At 48.4% G+C, this 17,525-nt stretch overlaps 1 protein-coding gene across 1 annotated transcript in view; it reads left to right on the top strand.

Annotated features, from left to right (window-relative positions):
* The first annotated feature begins 1,727 nt into the window (after positions 1-1,727).
* Positions 1,728-17,525, top strand: part of tpte (transmembrane phosphatase with tensin homology) — a 76,267-nt gene continuing 60,469 nt past the window's right edge. The window contains exons 1-3 of the mRNA XM_078402850.1: positions 1,728-1,778; positions 9,790-9,951; positions 12,381-12,500. Coding sequence (XP_078258976.1) covers positions 1,744-1,778; positions 9,790-9,951; positions 12,381-12,500 — 317 coding nt within the window. The 5' untranslated portion in view covers positions 1,728-1,743. The remainder of the gene's footprint in view (positions 1,779-9,789; positions 9,952-12,380; positions 12,501-17,525) is intronic.

Here is a 17,525-nt window from a genome sequence, read left to right as displayed (position 1 = left end):
TTTAAAACTATTCTCTCCTCCCCTTACTGCCACTCCCAGCCTCGCTAAGAACTTTTTCAACAAATAAAATTTCTTAAATATATATGTGCATGTACAACAGTTACTATACAAGCTATTTTTAAGCGTCCAGTTTTTAGAACGAGGCCCATTTTACTTAAACAGCAAATGTTAAATTCCAGGTGCAAATCATAATGTGATTGAAACGCTAAATGGATCAGGCAGCATCTCTGCTCAGCATTTATTTCACAAAATGCTGGAGTAACTCAGCAGGTCAGGCAGCATCTCAGGAGAGAAGGAATGGGTGACGTTTCGGGTCGAGATCCTTCTTCAGACTCGACCCGAAACGTCACCCATTCCTTCTCTCCTGAGATGCTGCCTGACCTGGCTGAATTACTCATGCATTTTGTGAAATAAATACCTTTGATTTGTACCAGCATCTGCAGTTATTTCATACACTCTCTGCTCAGCATGACAATTTTAAGGTCTGACATCAAACTAACGTTGCTAACTCTCTTGAACTATAACATTAACACGATGACTCCACCCAGCTGTGTATCATTAATAGACACAAAATGCTGGCGTAACTCAGCAGGTCAGGCAGCGTCTCTGGAGAGAAGGGATGGGTGACGTTTCGGGTTGAGACCCTTCTTCAGACTGAAGACCGTGTATCATTAATGTTATTCTTTTCACAGTTACATATCTTTTTGTATCAAATTCTAGTGCCCTATTAGTTGGTTATCAGAAGTAAAATGGATCCCTTGATTCAACAGCTGATTATTTTTTTTTGGTGTGAGTTGTGAGATTGTAAATTTATGCTTTTGTGGAATCTGCCCCTCAAATGTTTCAAAATCCATGAGTTTGCCTTGTCTCAATTATTGCAACTATCTCCTGTATTGATGGCTTCCAATAACATTCTCTGGGGAAATACAGAATCTGATATTGTATCTATGGTGAACTGAAACAGTCCAAATTATTGCTATTGGTTCATTGTCTCGTACGCTGAGATACAGTGAAAACCTTTTGTCTGCATGCTATCCAGTCAAACCATGCTGCACACAATTACAATTGAGCCAGACACAGTAGAAAAGGTAGCACAAAGAGAACAATACCAGAGTGCTGAATATAGTGTTAGTGTTACAGCTCCAGAGGGAAAAAGTCCAGGGTGTGCATTGAGGTGGGTCATGAGAAAGTGATCCATCTTTAGATTAGCCATCTATTTAATGGGGTGTGAGTGTTTTAGGTTTGTTTCTTGTTGGACCCTCATACGATGGGTCTGATGGAGCTGCTGCAGTTAAATGACCAGACCTGGGTCTTTCTGATACCAAGGCCTACTATCTCATAAGCAAAGTTCGAGTCTCACTATGGTAGCTGTGGAAGCTAACGTGGGGGAAAATGACGAGATGTTTTAGTAATGATGATCATGACTCTACCTGATTATCACAAAAAGCACCAGTATTTGGCTGGGGAGGAAACCTGTCCCAATCTGGTCTTCGGATCCACTCTGTGGTAATCTTCAGCGGCCTGGCATGTCCTCCAATGCCACCACCAGAGGGGCTATGAGGGGGGGGGGGGGGGGGGTGATTGTAGCAGCACTTGATCCCAAACGATGAATCGGGACGATTTGAAAATCGTGTACAGATTTGAAAATGGTTCATAACTTGGCTGATGTTGATGCATGTTTTTGACTAGATTAGTGTGTGATGCAATGTTTTAATTGTGCTCTGTTGCAGTCAGGTCAAGAAAATGATTGCACCTTACGTGATGTCCTTCTGGTTTCGGTAAGTAGACCATTCATCCCGCACACTCGCTGTCTAGAAATGCGTTAAAGTGAATAATACCTTCTTTAAAGGTTCTGAGGGTTCTGAGCATTTTTAAAGCCGACTTGAATCAATAGAATAAAACAATGATGGAAATACATGAGTCAGGCTGCATCTTCCACCTGAGATTAACTTTGTTTCTCTTCCCACAGGTGTGGCTTGACCTGCAGTGTATTTCCAGCATATTCCGTTTCTAGATACAAGTATCTGCAAATGCTGGCTTACAAAAGACAGTGCTGGAGTAACCCAGCGGGTCAGGCAGCATCTCGGGAGAACATGGATCGGTGATGTTTTAGTTTGGGACCCTTCTTCATACTGATTGTAGGGGGAGACCCCTGATGTCACCTGTCCATGTTCTCCAGAGGTGCTGCCTAACCCACTGAGGTACTCCAGAACTTTGTCATATTCTGTTTTTATTTTGGATTTCCAGCATCTGCAAGGTTTTCACTTCCATTGAATGTATAAAAATAGCCAATAGTTGAAGCATTCAATTCAGAATCAGAATCAGAATAACCTTTATTGTCATAAAAAAAACCAAGTCTTTTGGACGAGATTTTGTCACCCACAGTCCAACAATAAGAGCAATAAAAATAAGCAATTACACACACAATCACAAACCAACACAAAACAAAAAAAAAGAAACATCCATCACAGTGAGTCTCCTCCAGTCACCTCCTCACTGTGATGGAAGGCCAGAATGTATTTTCTCATCCCCTGCCGTCTTCACCCGCAGTCAGGCTGTTGAAGTTGCCACGTTCCAGGCTGCACCGGACGGTGAAAGGTCCACAGCGGGCCGACCCAAGCCCCGCGATCCGGGGTGGGCTAAGACTCTGCCGCTGCACGTCGGGGGGGTCGTGGCTCCCGACATTGAAGCCCCCGCCGGGCAGAGAAAATCCCGCGGCCTATTTCCGGCCGCGTCGGACGGTGAAAGGTCCGCATATCAAAAGTAGATAGACAATAGGTGCAGGAGTAGGTCATTCGGCCCTTCAAGCCAGCACCACCATACAATGTGATCATGGCTGATCATTCTCAATCAGTACCCCGTTCCTGCCTTCTCCAAATACCCCCTGACTCCGCTATCCTTAAGAGTATCTATTATTTTTCTGTTTTTAATGTTATTTGGATTAATTTAACATTATTTTCATGAAGCTGTGAATATTTTTATAACAAAGTTCTTGAATCCAGGGTGAACTAATATTACAGTTCACTTTTTCATTCTGAGTGTAGTCCATATCTGGAACGAGCTGCCAGAGGAAGCTATAGCATGGATACGACTACGACTTTTAAAAGACATTTGGACAGATATATGGATAGGAAGGGTTTAGAAGGATGTGGGCCAAATGCAGGCGATGGGACCAGTCTAGTATGCCAACTTGGTCGGCATGGACAAGGTGGGCCGAACGACCTGTTTCTCTGCTGTACAGTTCTGATTCTCTCAAAATCGTGGTAACTAATAAATGGGGAATGAGTTCTATTCATCTATTCTGGTGTTTGCTGACCGGTGCTAAATAGGCTGATCTACGTTGGCAATCTGTACTGCTGGGAAGAAAATTCCCGTTTGAGCTTTGTCACCGGCTTTTACCAAAACCAGTAACTCCAGCGATTCTGGTGAGGGACAGACTAAAGTGGCTGTGGTTCCATTGGTAGTTTTGTGGCGGATCAGGCCACTCCTTGGGTCAGCCCCCTCGTTACGTGACGGACAGGCGTAAGGGGTTAAAAGCCTGACAAGGGGGAGGCGTGGCTCTGACTCGAGGGGAACTACGCTGTGGGCTGAAGCGCAGCCTAATAAAAGAATCTTACTAAAAACTGCCTGGCGTCTTGCCTTTTCTCTGGCCTCCGCCAGGCCACTACATTGGTGACCCCGACGGACATCACACGTAGTGATGTCGAACGTTGATGTGCAACCCGGTCCTGCCGACCTCGATGCCGTCTCCCTCAAACTCCCGACCCTGTGGACCGAAGAGCCTGAGGTCTGGTTTCAGCAGGCAGAGGCACAGTTTGCTGTGCGAGGGGTAACCGTCGACTTGACGAAGTACTTTTATGTCGTCGGCGCCCTGGACCAGGCGACAGCAAGGTGAGTAAAGCCTTACCTTAATGACCCCCCCGCGGATGACAAATATAAGGGCCTTAAAGAACTCCTTATCAGGACTTTAATGCCCACCTGGCCGGAGCATCCGTGTTCTCCAAGGTGGACCTTGTGCGCGGATATAATCAAATCCCGGTCCACCCCGATGACATCCCCAAGACTGCCATCATCACCCCGTTCGGCCTATTCGAGTTCCTACGGATGCCGTTCGGATTGAAGAACGCCGCACAGGCCTTCCAGCGGCTTATGGACTGTGTGTGCCGTGGCCTAGAATTCGTCTTTGTGTACTTGGACGACGTACTCGTGGCCAGCCGCTCGAGGCAGGAGCACTGCACCCACCTCCGCCAGCTGTGTAAACGCCTCAGCGAGTACGGTTTGTCAATTAATACTTCCAAGTGCCGTTTTGGGGTGACGGCCATCGATTTCCTCGGCCATCGGGTGACCCCACAAGGGGTGGTACCTCTTCCGGACAGGGTCGAAGCTGTCCGCCGTTTCCCCCGACTGACCACTGTCAATGGCCTGCAGGAATTCGCCGGGATGGTCTCGTTCTATCACCGCTTCCTGCCGTCGGTGGCCCGAACTATGCGCCCACTCTTCCACCTCATGGCTGGTCGCCGCAAGGAGGTCGAGTGGGACGACGAAGCAGGAGCGGCCTTTGAGCAGGCTAAGGAGGCCCTGGCCAGGGCCACGATGCTCGTCCATCCTAAGGAGGATGCCCCAACCGCCCTGACCGTGGACGCTTCTGAGGTGGCGGTCGGTGCGGTGCTAGAGCAGCACATCGACGGGTGTTGGCGGCCACTCGCCTTCTTTAGCAGGCACCTCAGCGGGGCCCAACGGCATTACAGCGCGTTCGACCGGGAGCTCCTCGCCCTCTACCTCGCGGTACGCCACTTTCGGTACTTCCTAGAGGGGAGACCCTTCACCGCGTTCACAGACCACAAGCCACTCACCTTTGCGTTCGCCAAGGTTTCGGATCCGTGGTCTGCGCGGCAACAGAGACAATTGGCTTATGTGTCGGAATACACCACCTCAATTCGGTTCGTGGAGGGAAAAAACAACAGGGTGGCCGACGCCCTGTCTAGACCCGCGATCCACGCCGTCCTACAAATGGCCGGGGGGATCGACTATTCCGCCCTAGCAGCCGCACAGCTGGGGGACGAGGAGATGGCCGCCTATCGTACAGCCGTGTCCGGCCTGCAGCTGGAGGACATTGTCTGTGGCCCCGGGGATACAACACTGTTGTGCGACACCTCCACTGGCCTGCCTCGGCCCATCGTCCCTGTCGTCTGGCGGCGCAGGGTATTCGAGGTGCTCCACGGGCTGTCTCACCCCTCCATTCGGGCGACGGTGGCCCTTGTATCCTCCCGTTTCATGTGGCACGGGCTGCGTAAGCAGGTCGCACACTGGGCACGCACCTGCATCCCGTGCCAAACTTCAAAAATCCAGCGACACGTGCGTGCGCCTCTGCAAGAGTTTCGTGTCCCTCGGCAGCGCTTCGACCACATTCATGTGGACATCGTGGGGCCCCTGCCGCCGTCCCGGGGCATGACCCACCTCTTCACTGTGGTAGATCGCTTCACGCGGTGGCCGGAGGCCATTCCGCTGGCAGACACCTCGACGGCCACCTGCGCGCGGGCCTTGGCGGCGCACTGGATCGCCCGGTTCGGGGTGCCACTGGACATTACATCCGACCGGGGGCCACAGTTCACTTCGGAACTGTGGTCGGCCATGGCAAGACTCTTGGGTGTCAGCCTACACCACACTACGGCGTACCATCCACAGTCGAACGGGTTGGTGGAACGCTTTCACCGCCAGCTGAAGGCTGCCCTGAAGGCTCGGCTCACGGGCCCAGACTGGGTGGACGCCCTGCCGTGGGTTTTGTTGGGGATCCGCACCGCACCCAAGGAGGACTTGGCCTCCTCCTCCGCCGAGTTGGTGTACGGGGCCCCCTTGACGGTTCCCGGGGAGTTCATCCCACCAGCGCAGGGTCGAGTGGAGCAGCCTTCTGACGCCCTGCAACGTCTTCGGCAGACGGTGGGCAGGCTGGCACCTGTGCCCACGTCACGTCATGGGACATTCCAGCCACAGGTCCCTGCCGCTCTGGAGGACTGCCAGTTTGTGTTCCTGCGCAGGAACGCACACCGATCACTTCTCCAGCGGCCGTACGAGGGCCCCTTCCGGGTCCTGCAACACGGCTCGGCCACATTCGTTCTGGACATGGGAGGTCGCAGAGAGACTGTTTCGGTCGCACGGCTGAAGCCGGCACACGTGGACATTGATCGGCCGGTGCCGGTTGCGCAGCCCCGCCCGCGCGGTCGCCCCCCGTCCAAGCTACCCCCTCCAGTTTCTGCTACGACCCCTCCACCTGTCGGTCAGTCGCCGGTCCCTGCGCCGGTCATGGTGCGCACCCGGGCTGGTCGCCTCGTGCGCCCTCCTTTCCGTTTTGTACCTCCGGTTCTTGGGGGGGGGTCCTGTGGCGGATCAGGCCACTCCTTGGGTCAGCCCCCTCGTTACGTGACGGACAGGCGTAAGGGGTTAAAAGCCTGACAAGGGGGAGGCGTGGCTCTGACTTGAGGGGAGCTACGCTGTGGGCTGAAGCGCAGCCTAATAAAAGAATCTTACTAAAAACTGCCTGGCGTCTTGCCTTTTCTCTGGCCTCCGCCAGGCCACTACAGTTTGATATTTATTCTGTAGCCTCGTGATTTTCTGGAAGTGAGGGAAGACACCATGATCTGCAGATGCTGGCATCCTGTGCAAAACAACGTGCTGGAGGAGCTCAGCAAGTCAAGTAGCATCTGTGCAGGGAATGGATGGGGGTGGGGTGTCAATGGGCAGGGCTTGGGTTCTTTGCTGGAGAATTGGGTGCAAAGGTGATGGAAGAGACCGATTGTGGAGGGATTGGAATGCAATGTGTGCGTGCAGGAGTGCAAAGGTAATGGTAAAGGTAAAGGCAAATGTGCTAAAGTACCATTAGCACATTTGCAGATGATACAAAGCTGGGTGGTTGTGTGAACTGTGAGGAAGATGCTATGAGGTTGCAGGGTGACTTGGACAGGTTGTGTGAGTGGGCGGATGCATGGCAGATGCAGTTTAATGTGGATAGGTATGAGGTTATCCACTTTGGTAGTAAGAATAGGAAGGCAGAGTATTATCTGAATGGTGTCAAGTTAGGAAAAGGGGACGTACAACGAGATCTGGGTGTCCTAGTGCTTCAGTCACTGAAAGGAAGCATTCAGGTACAGCAGGCAGTGAAGAAAGCCAATGGAATGTTGGCCTTCAAAACAAGAGGAGTTGAGTATAGGAGCAAAGAGGTCTTTCTGCAGTTGTACAGGGCCCTAGTGAGACCGCACTTGGAGTACTGTGTGCAGTTTTGGTCTCCAAATTTGAGGAAGGATATTCTTGCTATTGTGGGCATGCAGCGTAGGTTTACTAGGTTAATTCCCGGAATGGCGGGACTGTCATATGTTGAAAGACTGGAGCGACTAAGCTTCTATACACTGGAATTTAGAAGGATGAGAGGGGATCTTATCGAAACGTATAAGATTATTAAGAGGTTGGACACATTAGAGGCAGGAAACATGTTCCCAATGTTGGGGGAGTCCAGAACAAGGGGCCACAGTTTAAGAATAAGGGGTAATCCATTTTGAATGGAGATGAGGAAAAACTTTTTCAGTCAGAGAGTTGTGAATCTGTGGAATTCTCTGCCTCAGAAGGCAGTGGAGGCCAATTCTCTGAATGCATTCAAGAGAGAGTTAGATAGTGCTCTTAAGGATAGCGGAGTCGGGGGGTATGGGGAGAAGGCAGGAACGGGGTACTGATTGAGAATGATCAGCCATGATCATATTGAATGGCGGTGCTGGCTCGAAGGGCCGAATGGCCTCCTCCTGCACCTATTGTCTAATGGTAATGGCTCTGCTGAGGACAGACCACTCTGCATTGGAGAGGCAGTGGGCAGGTGGTGGTGAAATCCCAACCGGGGTTTATTGATTCTGAAGAACGGCCCTGACCTGAAACGGCACCTGTCCATTCTCTCCACACAGACTCTGCCTGACATACTGAGTTCCAGTACTTTGTTTTTTTTTTGCATCGCATTTAGTAACCTGGTTAGTGGTGACTACATAATTTTGCTAATCAGCCTTTAATGTACCTGCCCAAATTTGTAACACTCCCAGGTATGTTCACCTGGTATGCAAAACGTTAGTTCCTAACTCTGCCCTTTGGGGAGTTCATGCAGACAGTATTACTTTTGGTTGTATGCAATATTACAAACATACCTCGACTGCAGCCTGCAATGAAGAGTATGGTCACTGTTGAAGTATTTTGCTACAAACAGTCCAGTAGAGTATCACCATACCGCCCGTGATTAACAATTGTGCAGAAATGGCCTAGTGAGAGGCTTCTTGGGCAGTGCAAGTTATAGCTGTAGGATTGATGACCATGTTCAAGTCTGTGGTTTTCCTGCCTTCGCTTGGCAGCTGAGTACTGAATGCTTGATCCATCCAGGGGGTATGGGGAGAAGGCAGGAACGGGGTACTGATTGAGAATGATCAGCCATGATCACATTGAATGGTGGTGCTGGCTCGAAGGGCCGAATGGCCTACTCCTGCACCTATTGTTTATTGATCTATCTTTCCTGCTCAACCCCATTCTCCTGCCTTCTCCCCGCAACCTTCGACACCTGTACTAATCAAGAACTAACCTGCAACTGGAGTTCAGGCTAAAAAGCAGTAGAACAGGGGGTATGGGGAGAAGGCAGGAACGGGGTACTGATTGAGAATGATCAGCCATGATCACATTGAATGGTGGTGCTGGCTCGAAGGGCCGAATGGCCTCCTCCTGCACCTATTGTCTATCAGTGGGAAACTGAGCTTCAAAATTTGCAATGAGAAGCAAATGAGCAGTGGCCTGTCAGAAGTTGTGGTCAAACTATTTGTAGGAAACTGGAGTAGATGAGGGAAACATGCCTGACATGAAGAGGAAAAGCTCAGAGGGATATGGGCCACATGTGGGACTAGTGCAGATGGGGCATCTTGGTTGGCATGGACGAGTTGTGCCGAAGGGCCTGTTTCCCTGCTGTATGACTATGCCCCTCCCAAACCACCAGCTAGCATAGTTTGTGTGTAAGTATGCTTCCTTCCCTGGGGCTTGTACAATGTATTACTGTTGAACAGCAATAAACCAACATTGACCATTCAGAAATCCAGATAGTTGGCCGTTTGGTTCGTTTGGTTCAAGGGAGGTTTCGTGTGTTTACTTTTGACTCCTGGGGCCTTGCTCTTTAACTGGTTCACTGGCAAATGCATTAGAATAACGTGTAACATCTTCAAATGATTTAATGGTGAGGCATTAAAAGAAATGGCATCCAGTAATATGGTAAAACCTGCCATCTGGTGAAAGTTCCACGTATTCTAGATCATCAGTTTTACTCTAGACATGAGAAGCTGCAGATGCTGGGATCCTGGGAAAACACTGATCGGATGGGGGGGGGGGAGGGGGGGGGGATGGGGATGGGGGGGGGGAGAGGGGGAAAGCTGGAATAGTGGCAAAGTGAGGCAAAGCCTGACAAGTGATAGGTGGATAGAGATGAGGAGGGGGAAGAGGGTGATGGGCAGAAGGGTGGAGTAAGTGACAAAGGACGGAGGTGGAAAGGGGACAAGGTGGTGTTGGATAAGGAGAGAAGAGAAGGAGGGGCGGCGGAAAGAGGGAGGAGCAGGGCGACGAGGATGCTGGGAGAAATGTGTCTGTGTGCACTACAGAGGGTAAGGAATGGGGGGGGGGGGGGAGGGAGGATTACTGTACCCTGCTATTAATGTGCATGGCCAGGCCTTGCTGAGAGGAATGGGATGTGACCCGTTTAATTTCCTGTTTTGCTTTTGTTTCTTGCAGGATTTTTGGTATTGTTCTTATAATTGTTGATGTTGTTCTTGTAATTGTGGATTTATCGACTGCAAATAAAAGTAAGCCCTTCAGGCATGGGATTGTAGGTGTGTCACTGGCTATATCATTCTTCTTCGTTATTGATGTTCTCCTTCGAATCTTTGTGGAAGGGTGAGCACTCTAAATATGTTACATTTTAATTAAGTACTTTAAGAATCATTATTTTTAAATTATATTAATTATATTAAAATTAAATTTAAAACTAAATTGCAAACATGTTATTGAAAAATATTGAAGTTAATGTTTAACATTTGCGTCATCATGGAAATAATGTTCAACAGATTAGACCAAACCAATTTGGAAAAATGTTCCAACATAATTTTGGCGGCACAGCAGTAGGGTTGCTGTCTTCTAGGTCCCTAGACCCAGGTTCGATCCTGACCTCGGGTACTGTCTGTACGGAGTTTGTACGTTCTCCATGTGGGCTTCCTCCCACATCCCAAGGTTTGTAGGTTAACTGGCCTGTAACTTGCCCACAGTATATCCTTAAATGAAAGGTGCAGTGAAGAGCTTTGTTTTGATTTAGATTTTTAGATTTAGAGATACAGCGCAGAAACAGGCCCTTCGGCCCACCTGGTCCGTGCCGCCCAGCGATCCCCGCACACTGACACTATCCTACACCCACTAGGGACAATTTTTACATTTGCCCAGCCAATGAACCTACATACCTGCACGTCTTTGGAGTGTGGGAGGAAACCGAAGATCTTGGAGAAAACCCACGCAGGTCACAGGGAGAACGTACAAACTCCATACAGACGGCGCCCGTAGTCAGGATCGAACCGGAGTCTCCGGCGCTGCATTCGCTGTAAGGCAGCAACTCTACCGCTGCGCCACCGTGCCGCTATTCAAACGGATCAGATAATACTATACATGAATACAATCAAGACAAACTCGAGTACAGTAGGTTGAGCAAAGGGGCAAATATAGAGTGCAGAATATCTGCACTTGAAGGAGGAAAAGGGATATAAAATTGAAGAGCAATTTGTATCAGACGATGGTAAATCTTCCTCTGGGAAGAGCATGCATAGTGGCTGCGTTCTGGTGCAATCTTGCATCTCTGAGAAGGGTCTCGGCCTTCGTTGTCACCTTCCCCTCAGCTAACAATGAACCATTCTACATTTTCATTGATCAATCATCCCCTTTGATCTGTGTTTCCACGTATTGCCCATCCACATCCCTAGTCTCCCTCTCCCCTGACTCTCAGTCTAAAGAAGGGTCTCGACCTGAAAACGTCACCCATTCATTCTCCAGAGATGCTGCCTGTCCCGCTAAGTTACTCCCACATTTGGTGTCTGTCTTGCATCTTTGAAGGCTGTTTCTGGAAGTTGAGTGGCCAGGAGTCGTCGTGGACCATTCATGACAAATGAAGACTGATGTGGCAATATTTAACTTCGACTGTTCAAGCAAGTCCAAAGCTTTGGGGTTTGAGGTTTGGAATTATCTGCACCACATTACCTTGACTAGATTGTGTACGTTTGTATTGAATGAAGGCCTGAACATCATCTCTTCCCTTGGGTGGATGAATTAAACATGTGCTGCATAGTCATAATCCAGATTTCGGAAGTCCATAAGTCATATGAGCAGAATTGGGCCATTCGGCCCATCGCATCTACTCTGACATTCAATCATGGCTGATCTATCTTTCCCGCTCAACCCCATTCTCCTGCCATCTCCCCATTACCCTTGACACCCTTACTAACAAAGTATCTGTCAATCTCCACTTAAAAAAAAATATCCAATGACTTTGCCTCCCCAGCCATCTGTGGCAGAGAACTCCACAGATTCACCACCCTCTGGCTAATGTCCTTGTCGTTGATCAAGTCCAAATTAGTATTCCAAACTCTGGCATGATTTGTTTGGAAACATAAAATAATGATATAAATAGATCCAACATAGTTCAGGCAGGTTTGGGAGAGGATATGAATGTTTAATTGTCACAAGTACCGCCAATGGAACAATGAAATACCTACTTGCTGCAGTTTAACAGGTCTGTAAACATGGTACACACAGCTAACAGCAGTCAATGAAGTTCTAGATGATGCTATCGGGATAATGACCCGAGTTGGATTAACAAGGAACTGCAGAAGCTGGAATCTTGAGTAAAATGCAAAGTGCTGGAGGAACTCGGTGGGTCAGGCATATAACAAAAAATTCAATAAATTGATTACCACAATACTAGTGTAAAAAATCCCACCACAATCCTTGGTGCAACTAAAGACGATCCATAGAATATAAAGTTTGATGTTTTATAGATGCCCTCCCCCTTCCCAGTTCTCCAACCAGTCTTCCTGGCTCCTGCTACATCCTATCTTTGTCCCGCCCCATCCCCTGACTTCAGTCTGAAGAAGGGTCTCGATCCGAAATGTCACTCATTCCTTCTCTCCAGAGATGCTGCCTGACCCGCTGAGTTACTCCAGCATTTTGTGTCTGCCTTCGATGTTTTATAGAGATCACATTAGGCTTCACAAAGTGTAATGAGAACTGAGTGTACTAATACGCAGCCTCCAGTACAATTTGCATTGTCCATGTTTATGTTGCAGGTTCCGTGTGTACTTCCATTCCAAACTCAACATTTTGGACGCTGTGATTGTAGTGGTGACCCAGGTGATCACAATGGTCTACGCCTTCTCTGATCTGAGTGGTGCAACGCTCATTCCCAGGTACACTGATGTCGATTAAAGACAAGTTTACCTCAGCTTGGGTAGATACAGGCATGCTAATAATTTGATAACTTAAACTTAAAATGTATCGAGCGGGTTTTCTTTAGGGACTGCTATTGATGTTACTCTTTCTATCCCGAGTCTGGGCTGTAAGTGTTGATCTAAATAAGATCTGGAACAAAACTAATTTCCTTAAAATCTAAAAGTTCTTGAGAGCCTGTGAGTTCACAGGTTATAGGGGTATAATTAGGCCATTCGGCTCATCGAGTCTACTCTGCCATTCAATCATGGCTGATTTCTGCCTCCTAATCCCATTTTCCTGCCCTCTCCCCATTAACATGAAGACAGTTGTGAAGTGGGAATGCTCAGCTAACAGCAGCCAATGAAGTTCAAAATGAAGCTATTGGGATAATGAGCAGTGTTGGATTCACAAGGAACTGCAGACGCTGGAATCTTGAGTGAAATGCCAAGTGCTGGAGGAACTGGGTCAGGCAGGTGCTGGGTCAGGCAGCATGGACAGACGCTGTTACGGGCTGGACAGTCTTCAGACTTGTGGAGTAGTTTTGTGTTTGGGGGTGAGAGGGGAGAGGTGGGGTCAGACAAAGCCTGGTGAGTGATGGGTGGATACGGACGAGAGGGTGATTGGCAGATGGGTGGAGTAAGTGACAAAGGCTGGAGTTGAAAAGGTGCCATAAGGGGGTCAGATAAGGAGAGAAGAGGAGGAGTGAAATGTAAAGCTGGAGGGAGGGAGGGATGTGGGTGTGAGGGGACTGGGAAGGGAACAGTGTATTTGTAATGATGTTAATGTGGGGGGTGATGCTGTGGCACTCCAGAATGAGTGCCTGAAGCTCCATGTTAAACTGAGGAACACCTCTACTTTCAGGATGTAATTGGTCAGTCTGCATCTTCCTGTGGTACAGCTCCTGCCTCGGTCAGGCACTGGATACTCAGTCTTGGTTTAGCTGTGCTTCGGGTTCTGCAGCAGAACCTTCAACTCCCAGCCTCCTGATATTGAAGCAATTGTGCTAGCATCTACAACTGGTCATGCAGTTGGAGCAGACTCTCAGAGATGTACAGCACGGAAACAGGCCCTTCGGCCCTCCTTATCCATGCTGACCAAGTTGGCATACTGGGCTAGTCCCATTTGCTTGCATATAGCCCTCTCCACAGTTCCTATCTGTATCTGTTCCAATGTCTTGGAAGCAGGTATAAATAGGACTTCTATTGCTTAATCTGGCAACTTGTTCCCGATATGAATTGCTTTCATTAATGTGTGCAGGAAGGTGTGCAGGTTTACACCGAAGAGAGGCACAATGCTGGAGTAACTCAGCGGGCCAGGCAGCATCTCTGGAGAGAAGGAGTGGGTGATGCTTTGTGTTGAGACTCTTCTTCAGTCTGAAGAAGGGTCTCGACCCGAAACGTCACCCATTCCTTCTCTCCCGAGATGCTGCCTGACCTGCTGAGTTACTCCAGCATTTTGTGAATAAATCGATTTGTACCAGCATCTGCAGTTATTTTCTTATTCCACAGATTCACAACTCTCTGACTGAAAAAGGTTTTCCTCATCTCTGTTCTAAATGGCCTACCCCTTATTCTTAAACTGTGGCCCCTTGTTCTGGACTCCCCCAACATTGGGAACATGTTTCCTGCCTCTAACTTGTCCAACCCCTTAATAATCTTATATGTTTTGATAAGATCCCCTCTCATCCTTCTAAATTCCAGTGTATACAAGCCTAGTCGCTCCAGTCTTTCAACATATGACAGTCCCGCCATTCCGGGAATTAACCTAGTAAACCTATGCTGCACGCCCTCAATAGCAAGAATATCCTTCCTCAAATTTGGAGACCAAAACTGCACACAGTACTCCAGGTGCGGTCTCACTAGGGCCCTGTACAACTGCAGAAGGACCTCTTTGCTCCTATACTCAACTCCTCTTGTTATGAAGGCCAACATTCCATTGGCTTTCTTCACTGCCTGCTGTACCTGCATGCTTTCTTTCAGTGACTGATGCACTAGGACACCCAGATCTCATTGTACGTCCCCTTTTCCTTTCTTGACACCATTCAGATAATAATCTGCCTTCCTATTCTTACCACCAAAGTGGCTAACCTCACACTTATCCACATTAAACTGCATCTGCCATGCATCTGCCCACTCACACAACCTGTCCAAGTCACCCTGCAACCTCATAGCATCTTCACACTGCCAGCCAGCTTTGTATCATCTGCCAATTTGTTAATGGTACTTTTAATCCCTTCATCCAAGTCATTAATGTATATTGTAAATAGCTGCGGTCCCAGCACCGAGCCTTGCGGCACCCCACTGGTCACTGCCTGCCATTCTGAAAGGAACCCATTTATCCCCACTCTTTGCTTTCTGTCTGCCAACCACTTTTCTATCCATGTCGGTACCTTACCTCCAATACCATGTGCTCTAATTTTGCCCACTAATCTCCTATGTGGGACCTTGTCGAAGGCTTTCTGAAAGTCAAGGTACACCACATCCACCAGCTCCCCCCTGTCAATTTTCCTAGTTACATCCTCAAAAAAATTCCAGAAGATTAGTCAAGCATGATTTTCCCTTCGTAAATCCATGCTGACTCGGAACGATCCTGTTACTGCTATCCAAATGCTCCGCAATTTCGTCTTTTATAATTGACTCCAGCATCTTCCCCACCACTGATGTCAGACTAACTGGTCTATAATTTCCCGTTGTCTCTCTCCCTCCTTTCTTAAAATGTGGGATAACATTAGCTACCCTCCAATCCTCAGGAACTGATCCTGAATCTATAGAACATTGGAAAATGATCACCAATGCCTCCACAATTTCTAGATTTCCAGATCAGCCATGATTGAATGGCAGAGTAGACTCAGTGGGCCGAATAGCCTAATTCTGCTCCTTTGACATGAGCTTGCAGGCTGATGCCTCTTCCTATGGATAGCCGTATGCAACTGGAACTGGAACTCTACAACTGGAATATTTGTAGAGCCTCTACAACTGGAATATTTTTGAGATGGAGTGAGGAGTGGGGAAAGAAAGCCAAAGCTTTAATGTAACATATTTTCCTCTTGCATCTTAATTCCTGATAGCTAATGGAATTGTTCGTGTTTTAACATTTGAGGGTTCTTCAGCACAGATTGGGGCATTTCACCAAATATGCTCTGACCTTGCCTCTAATGAGCCTCTTGTTCTTGTATCCTCTTGCAAGGAATGGGGCATTGAGCTTAAGCCAAGCACTGCATCAATCGTGCCATGAGAGTGCTACACCTCTGTGCCACTAAAACACATGATACTTCCTCTTGCTATGTTTATCCCACCCAATATATGACCCTCATTCTCCTTGTCAGTGCTAGAGGGTCAGAGCTGAACCCAAATCACGGCCTGAAGTGTCCCCATCTCCTCCAGTGCAGCTGTGCTCACCCCTAGCTAATTGGTATAAAGTCATGAAGGGGAATAGATTAGGTGAATTTATTTGATTACGTTTTTGAAGTAAATGCAAAGATTCCCCCAGAGTAGGGGAATTGAGGACCTGGGTTCAAGGTGAAGGGGAAAAGATTTAATAGGAGTCCGAGGGGTAACTTTTTCACACAAAGGGTGGTGGGTGTATGGAACAAGCTGCCAGAGGAGTTAGTTGAGGCTGGGACTATCCCACCATTTAAGAAACAGTTGGACAGGCACATGGATAGGACAGGTTTGGAGGGATGAGGACCAAGTGCAGGCAAGTGGGACATCATTGGCCGGTGTGGGTGAGTTGGGCCGAAGGGGCTGTTTCCACACTGTATCACTCTATGACTCTATGACAAGGGCAAAGCTGTAGATGTTGTCTAATGGACCAGTTAAGCCTTTAAGGTTCCATGTGGCAGGCTGCTCTGAAAGCTTGGATTGCATAGGATCCAAGGAGCGCTAGCTGACTGGTTAGAGAGTTGGCTTCGTGCAAGGCAGGTACGGTGGTGCAGCGGTAGAGTTGCTGCCTTACAGTGAATACAGCGCCGGAGACCCGGGTTCGATCCTGACTACGGGCGCCGTCTGTACGGAGTTTGTACGTTCTCCCCGTGACCTGCGTGGGTTTTCTCCGAGATCTTCGGTTTCCTCCCACACTCCAAAGACGTACAGGTTTGTAGGTTAATTGGCTTGGCAAATGTAAAAAATGTCCCTAGTGGGTGTAGGATAGTGTTAATGTGCGGGGATCGCTGGGCGGTGCGGACTCGGTGGGCCGAAGGGTCTGTTTCTGCGCTGTATCTCTAAATCTAAATCTAAGGCAGCAGAGGGTGATGGTAGAAGGTTGTTTTTTCGGACTGGGGACTTGTGATGTGCCTCTGGGATCAGTGCTGGCCCCACTGCTGTTTGTGATTTATATCAATGACGTGGATGAGAACGTACAAGGCGTGATTGGAAACTTTGCAGATGACACTAAAGTGGGTGGTATTGAGAACAATGACGAGGGTTATCAAACATCTACAGCAGGATCTTGATCAGCTGGGCAAGTGGGCTGAGGAATAGTTAATGGAGTTTAGTACAGATAAGTGAGAGGTATTGTGTTGTGGGAAGTCGAACCAGGGCAGGACCTTCACAGTGAATGGTGGGGCTCTGAGATGTGTTGTAGAACATTGGGATCTAGGATGGCATCTGTCCACTTTGCTGAAAGTGCTGTCACAGGTACGTAGGGTGGTAAAGAATGCTTTTGATACATTGGCTTTCAGTCAGGATATTGGTATAAAGGTGGGGAATTAATAGAGTGAATGCCCAGTCTTTTACCCAGAGTAGGGGAATCAAGAACCAGAGGACAAGGGTTCAAAATGAGAGGGGAAGGCACCTTTTTGACACGGAGGGTGGTGGGCGTATGGAACAAGCTGCCAAAGGAGATAGTTGAGGCAGGCACTATAGCAGTCTTTAAATAACTCTTGGACAGGTACCTGGATAGGAAATGATATGGGAGTGGCTTAGATGGGGCATCTTGGTCGTCATGGATGAGTTGAGCTTAAGGACCTGTTTCTGCTCTGTGTGACTCTCTGACTCTATAATCAG

This window comes from Rhinoraja longicauda, chromosome 7 (assembly GCF_053455715.1).
Source record: "Rhinoraja longicauda isolate Sanriku21f chromosome 7, sRhiLon1.1, whole genome shotgun sequence".
NCBI classification, from domain to species: domain Eukaryota; kingdom Metazoa; phylum Chordata; class Chondrichthyes; order Rajiformes; family Arhynchobatidae; genus Rhinoraja; species Rhinoraja longicauda.
Note: the sequence above shows the minus strand (reverse complement) of the source record. Positions and strands in the feature narration are given on the sequence as shown.